This window comes from Cyclopterus lumpus, chromosome 6, assembly GCF_009769545.1.
Source record: "Cyclopterus lumpus isolate fCycLum1 chromosome 6, fCycLum1.pri, whole genome shotgun sequence".
Lineage (NCBI taxonomy): Eukaryota > Metazoa > Chordata > Actinopteri > Perciformes > Cyclopteridae > Cyclopterus > Cyclopterus lumpus.
In genome coordinates this window covers 4,540,734-4,548,233 of record NC_046971.1, presented here as the reverse complement: position 1 = coordinate 4,548,233, position 7,500 = coordinate 4,540,734, and the positions used below count along the sequence as shown (strand labels likewise).

General features: G+C 44.8%; 1 protein-coding gene across 1 annotated transcript in view; it reads left to right on the top strand.

Annotated features, from left to right (window-relative positions):
* Positions 1–7,500, top strand: part of LOC117731954 (transcription factor SOX-6-like) — a 63,856-nt gene that overhangs the window by 38,365 nt on the left and 17,991 nt on the right. The window contains exons 4-5 of the mRNA XM_034534536.1: positions 212–413; positions 5,789–5,850. Coding sequence (XP_034390427.1) covers positions 212–413; positions 5,789–5,850 — 264 coding nt within the window. The remainder of the gene's footprint in view (positions 1–211; positions 414–5,788; positions 5,851–7,500) is intronic.

Below are 7,500 nucleotides of genomic sequence, written 5' to 3'. Positions count from 1 at the left end.
GTATACGCTCTATAGTTATTCACAGTATTTCTATTTCTGTGGTCACTTCTCGCCCTTCCGATGGGCCTTTTATATCTTTATTAGAGCGATAACAGGAGGTTGGAATGGTCCGTTCTCAGAGGGCATCAAACCTGCGTAAGTGCGGATGTATATTCCAGAAGGTTCTGACCTCGGTCCTCTTATTTGTCTTCCCCCCCCCCCCCCCTTCCAGGACAACGAGATCAATAAAGGCTGCTCCGTCTACTCCTACCGGACTAACTCCACCTCTCCGCCCAAGCCGGAGGAGGGCTCCAGGGAGCCGGCCGTCGGCCTCGTCTTCGGGACGCCGGAGCGCCGCAAAGGGAGCCTGGCGGACGTGGTGGACACGCTGAAGCAGAAGAAACTGGTGGAGCTGACCAAGACGGAGCAAGACGGTAGGACCAAAAGTTCTTCGGCTCGTTTTTATTCGGAGGCTGCAAAAAAACACCCCCCGTTGACACCCCGTTCGGAAGCGGGGGGGATAATATGTTCATAAGCGGACGAGCGAGGTTCTCACTCGATAGCAATAGCTTGAGGCTAAATGTGTAAAACAACAATATTACCGCGCTGGTCATTGTAAACTTCATTCGGGCGTGAATTAAAAGTCGCGTAAAAAACGTCTTTGTTCGTCTTTCCGCCGTTCAAACAATCAGAGTTGGAAAGAGAGACTAAGACACGAACAACGGTAACCACGGAAACATTTCCCCTCTTCCGTAAACCCGGTTTTCCTGAACGTGTCACGAGATAAAATGAAAACCAGAAAGGCGCACTCACGAGAGGCAGATTTCAGCCTTAAAATAACTCTCAAAAAATGTTGATTTACTCTACGAATACAAAGCGACGCACGTTTATTCCCTTAAATTCGACACTGCTGCTGTTCGCTCCCTCGCTCCCTCGCTCCCTTGCTCCCTCGCTCCCTCGCTCCCTCGCTCCCTTGCTCACTCGCACACAAAAGCCGGAGCGGGCCTCCACCGGGAGGATCTTTGAACATCTGAATCTTCTCTGCTCGTTAGATCACAATATCAATCAGTGAAAACACAGGTTTCCTCCTTTTGATCTGCGCCCGCCGACGCACGGGAAGTCTCCCAGCATGCCTCAGCTCGCCCCCTGCTCACCCCACAGCGCGCCAGATCTAAAACCGCGGCGCAGCCCTCTTTAACTTTACTACGTGCACATAGTAATCACGATGATATCAGAGGAGCGCTTTATCTCTCTCATTTAAAAATTTCACTTTGTTATTGACACAGTGGAACTGGGCCGGAGGCGGAATGCAGCGCTCGGCGTCTTTAGTTGAAAGTCAGGTGGCTTTTTGCCTCTTATCCAATGTGTGTGTGTGTGTGTGTGTGTGTGTGTGTGTGTGTGTGTGTGTGTGTGTGTGTGTGTGTGCGTGTTACAAAGTGTTGTGACATCTTTCTGTCAAATCAAAGGGGACATGAGTGGAAGGAAATGCTCGGGGACATTTTGAAGTGCGTGTCTTCTTCTTCTCCTTCCTCTTCTTGTTCTTCTTCTTCTTCTTGTTCTTCTTCTCCTTCTTCTTCTCCTTCTTCTTGTCCTACTTCTTCTTCTCCTTCTCCTTCTTCTTCTTCTTCTTCTTCTTCTTCTTCTTTTCCATCTCGTGCTTCTGCAAACAGTCCGTTGTTCCCGTTTGCTGCATTTTTTATATAAGATTTTTTCATTATACAATTGCAAATATTTGAGGGTAGGTTGTTTTTTTTAACTGGTCAAATGTTATAATACTTCATATTTGCTGGTCACTCACTAATATATATTTTTTGCAAGGATCATATTATTGTTGTTTTTAATCATGCATTATAATAAGTCGCTCTAATAGTAAAGTAAAGATACATTTTACAACTTTTGATGTGGTTTTTATTCCACATTGCTTGAAGAAAACAACGTAGGTATTCTAATATTTAACGTTATTAAATGCATCTTTCAGGGTTACTGTCACAAAGCATTATGAATAGTCACGAGTGCTAATAACTATAATTATACAGTGATGTGAGCATATTTTAACACTCAAAGTGTGTTTATAATGCATTACCAACAAAAAAAAGCGCTTTCCAGTGGAGAAGACCAGTAGCAGTGGATTAATTTCACATCAGCAGCACCAGAAATGTTCATCCATTGATGCTCGAGAATGACTCAGATTTCCTCTTCATTGGGGGGGTTCTGCTAATTGCTAATTAGCAGAACTGCTGTCCCGAAGGACTCGTGGCATTGATCACGCTGCAAACACTTAGCGCTGGCAGAAATGAAAACCGGATTACCCACGCGCAGCATAACCAGGCACTCGCAGCACGAATAATAATAATAACTCCTTGTAAACGTTCCTGTGAATGGCTGTTGTCCCTGAAGATGCATTGTTATGTTAAAACATGTATTTCCATGCACTCGTTTCTTTTGAGCCTATTGTGCAACCTGCATGTGCAGACTGACAGATATTTTTTCTTCTTCTTCTTCTTCTAATGAGTTTAGTTGAAACGAGAGGAGGCGATCGATAGACGGCTGAACGCTTCATTAAGTGAGTTCTCCTTCGGTGGGAGGCGGCTACGTTGAACACCCCCTTTTTTTTTTTTTTTATTCGCCATTTCTCATTTGTTCCTGAATCTCTCCTCGACGGGGGCGACCTCGCCGCTTTGAAGCTTTGTTTGTGCGTCACTTTAAAACGCAAAGGCTTCCAAATTCATGAGCTGTTTAAAGAAAATCTTCTTCTTTTTTTTTGTAAACAGGAGTGCAAGGCCAACCTGGTAAACAGGTTTATATATACGGATTCCTGATGTGACACAGTTGGTTTATTTAGCGTTCCAAGTCTTTCTTCTTATCCCCCCCCCCCCGCCCCCTCCTTCCTCCTTCCTCACTCGGCTGACCATTCCTCTTACGGTACGACCGGATTTGATCATCCGCACCCAAATGGCCAGCACATTAAAGCCTGAACAATGGCGTCTGCCGAGGCGTCCTCCGCTGGAAAAAAGAGTTCAGTCGGGTTACGTTGTGATCAAACGGCACGGGGAGCCTATTAGCCACCGAGCGCTCACTTAGCCCGACGTGGCTGACGCCCTCTGTGCCCCGCCGCCCTCAGCTAACGCGCGGATGATGTCGTTGTTAGCCTTTGCTGCGCCGTTAGCTTGCCCGCGACAGTTCTAACGAATAGACGCGGCGCGGGAGACTTCTTCATCTTCTTCTCTCTTTTCTTTTTTTATTGTTTTGTCTTCACCCAAACCCGCCGGCCTCAGCTTTTTTTTTCGAAAGCTTCATCGAGACGTTGCCTTTAAGATCGTGCCAGCTAGCCGTGTCGCCGCACCGCTAGCTGGCTGCTGCTTGCAAGCCCGCGAGGGCGTAAGCGACGACACTTTCTCGAACAAATTTTCGCATTTGCTGTTGAGTCGCAGCCGCATCGTGTCAAGGTTTAAGGCACAAAGACTCGCCGCGTACAAAAGGCTCGAGCACTTAGTTCTTTATTAAGCTGGTCGGCTGGTTACTGAATAAAAATGCTCAAGGCCGGCGCGAGGGAGACAGAAAAATGTGGGCACGAGATGTGAATGGAAACGCTCCTCCATCCATCCTCTGTCATTTCGGAGCTAAAATAAGAGACAGAGAGGATGGGGAAATGAAAGCCTGTAATAAGCAGAGGAATAACCCACACAATATCCCCGTCTCTCTGAGCATTGGCGGGTGCCTCGTTAGCAATGATTGATCTGACTTCACCTTGACTCCTTGAGGCCCTCGACACAAAAAAAAAAAAGTTGGACGCATTTATCCGAATGCCAAACCGACGGACATTAAACCCAGGGAATTATCATTATCTGTATTGTTGTGCCTCCCGGGAGAGCCAAACTGTAAATTGGGGGAGCACGGTGCCCTCGTGCCAACTTAGTCAGCCATCTAACGTGGCCAGAGCCTGGGAAACACTTAATATCACTCCCCCCTCCCTCCCTGCTTATGCCCTGAGCCCTTATGAATTACTGGTACAATTCACGTGTTTCATTTGCAAAATGAGATCAGACTCAATTACCGCTGGACTGCGCCGCTGCAGAGCGGTTATAAAATGGACACCCGTGTGACTAATTTATGAATCCCACTAAAGAACTTTTAAACCAGTTAAAAGGAGACATATCACACTCGTTTTCAGACTCGTATTTGTATTTTCGGGTTTCTCCTCGAACGCATTTACACGCTTCAATGTTATTTTTTTTTAAAAACAACACTTTATTAAGTATTTTTTCTCATCCTGTCTGTTTGAATACACTTGGAATCCCCTCGTTTTAGCGCCTGTCTCTTTAAGACCTCTTGAAACAAGCCCAGTATTCATTTAGCAGCTACTTTAGGGTTAAAACACGGGACCTTTAAGTCTTTTATTGATATAAGAACAACACGTCTGCTGTAGTCTGAGATGAAAGCATCCAAACTGACGGAGGCTTCAGGTGCACAACTCACAGATCAGATGGGACATTGCTCATGATCTCCAATCACGGAGTTGACAGACAGTCAGAGACTGTTTGACAGTCACCCATCAGTCTGGAGAGGCACTCGTCTCAGAGATTTGTCCACAATGTCATGAGGGAGAAAAAGAAATAAAAATGGATCGAACCACAGCTTCATATATATTTAAAATCCCCAAAACGCACACACAGTAAAAACTAAACAGCAGATTAAGTTGTAACTTGTAATTAAAAAAGGCCATTTTCCATTTTTTTTTACCTGCCCAATGTCAGCAATGCATGATTAAAAAGCCCGAAAACACGTTTTATCATAACAAATATATCAGATTACAACACGCGCAGAGGGAGATCGACCCTCCGCTCAGGTAGATAGATTACTCCACTTCGTCTTCACAGAGCAAATAGTCGTTTGCTGCTTCACGAATGCTCTAAATGTTCATATTTAGCACCTTTAAAGTGTCATGCATATTTATTGTTAACATATTTGGACGGCTATATAACCTCCTAGTTCCCTTGTCACGAAGACGCCATCACGCCCACTAATAAATTACGCCGTGAACGACATGTTGGGTCAAATCAATACACGCCGAGAGGAAACAAGCGGACCCCGGACTCTGTCCTCGTGACCTCTGGCGGCTTCTTGTGCAGCAGCTGTTTTTACGAGCGTGGTCCTCGTCCATGTGCGGAGTCTGCGCGGTGTCGCGAGTAAGCCGAGGCCAGGACCAGAGGCCCCGTATATAATGGCTCCTCCAGCTGGAGGGGGGGGGGGGGGGGGGTCAGAGCGAGGCCAAGCCTTCCTCTCTTCACTGTGACAATAGAGACATTCTGCCAGGGCTCCTTCTGAGGCCCCGTCAGAAACACTGATTGAAGCACATCATCATCTGGAGGCTTGTGCAGGTCAGGACCGCACTTTGTGTGTGTGTGTGTGTGTGTGTGTGACGGCTTACCGATTCACACACTCAGGTGGAAGTAGTTGTGATGACAGCTTAACGGGCGAGCGGGGGGGGGGGGGGTCGGCCTCCGAGCGTTAAGCCTATCGGCTAATTAACGCGCTCTCTCTCTCTCGGCTCCGCCGCTCGCCGCTCGGCTGGAGCTTCAGGGTCGTGTGCAGGTGTGTACGGGCTTTTCGTCCTCGGGTCACCGGTGCTGTCCCGACATGCCGCATCGCGTAGGTGGAGGACGGCTTTATTTTTTGCCTCAAACTTCCTTTTTATTAAAAAATATGGACCTTTTAAAATCTAAGTTCTCGGTGCTCCCGCCGGACTTCTTTGTGGTCGGTTTCAATCTCTTCCTCGGTAATTGATAGGGATCTGTTTACTAATGATCAGCCACAGCCTGCGGGCCTCGACTGCAGGCCTGGCGGTTCTGGCGGCGGGCCAGCCGGCATATGGTACGAGCGAGCGCGCACGGAATGTCGTCCAGAAGAATCAGATTTAAACGGTGATTTTATCAAGTCCTCCTCCTCCTCCTCCTCCTCCTCCTCCTCCTCCTCCTCCTCCTCTTTTCTTTTACTTGCGTTTCAGTTAAATGGCAAATTGTTCACCTGATGATTGAGCATCTGGCAAAGGCCGACGTGATATGACTGTAATGACCCGCTCGTGTCGAAGCCAAGGCGGATCATGTCTGGAGCAGAGCGGGGCGTGTTTGACACTGTGATGGTCTCCCATGAAACCCTCACACACACACACACACACACACACACACACACACACACACACACACACACACACACACACACATGGCTTTCATATACACTGCGCTGCCTCTGTGATTATGTTGTTTTATACTTTTTTTTCCCTCTTTTCTTTCTCTTTTTTTTAAAAAACACATAAAACAACCATCTGTCAAAACCGAGGATTGTTTTTGTAATAAAAAGAAATAAAGCAATTATTTATTTTTCATAGTCACAATAAAGAAATCTGTGATTTATGTATTTGTTTATCAATAACGATAGTTAAAAAATATATATATATACAATAATACATATAATTAAAAAATATTAAAATACCACGAGCAATAAGTCCTTTATTACTGTAATTCATCTGAATGCCTGCTGCGTATAATTAGAACCATGTCGTAAATATAAGAATTCTCCACCAGTCGATTTAAAAAAAAAAAAGGAAAAGTTGTCTGGACTGAAGTTTTTCTGTCATTGGTTCGGCCTGCGCGGTGATGGTGAGATAAGAGGAGATAAAAGGAGATAAGATGATATAAAAGGAGATAAGAGGAGATAAAAGGAGATACAAGGAGATAAGAGGAGATAAAAGGAGATAAGAGGAGATAAAAGGAGATAAGAGAAGATAAAAGGAGATAACAGGAGATAAAAGGAGATAAGATGAGATAAAAGGAGATAAAAGGAGATAAGAGGAGATAAGAGAAGATAAAAGGAGATAACAGGAGATAAAAGGAGATAAAAGGAGATAAGAGAAGATAAGAGGAGATAAAAGGAGATAAAAGGAGATAAGAGAAGATAAAAGGAGATAACAGGAGATAAAAGGAGATAAGAGGAGATAAAAGGAGATAAAAGGAGATAAGAGGAGATAAGAGAAGATAAAAGGAGATAACAGGAGATAAAAGGAGATAAAAGGAGATAAGAGAAGATAAGAGGAGATAAAAGGATATAAAAGGAGATAAGAGAAGATAAGAGGAGATAAAATGAAATAAGAGGAGATAAGAAAAAGGAGATAAGAGGAGATAAAATGAAATAAGAGGAGATAAGAAAGAGGAGATAAGAGGAGATAAAAGGAGATAAGAGGAGATAACATGAGATAAAAGGAGATAAAAGGAGATAGGAGATAAAATGAAATAAGAGGAGATAAGAAAAAGGAGATAAGAGGAGATAAAAGGAGATAAGAGGAGATAAAAGGAGATAAAAGTAGATAAGAGGAGATAAAATGAGATAAGAGGAGATAAAATGAAACAAGAGGAGATAAAATGAGATAAAAGGAGATAAGAGGAGTTGTGGCATCGGAGCTTTTTCCTCCACTTTGAGGTTGTTGATGAGATCAGGATTCGGTTGGCCATGTTCAGGCGGCCATGT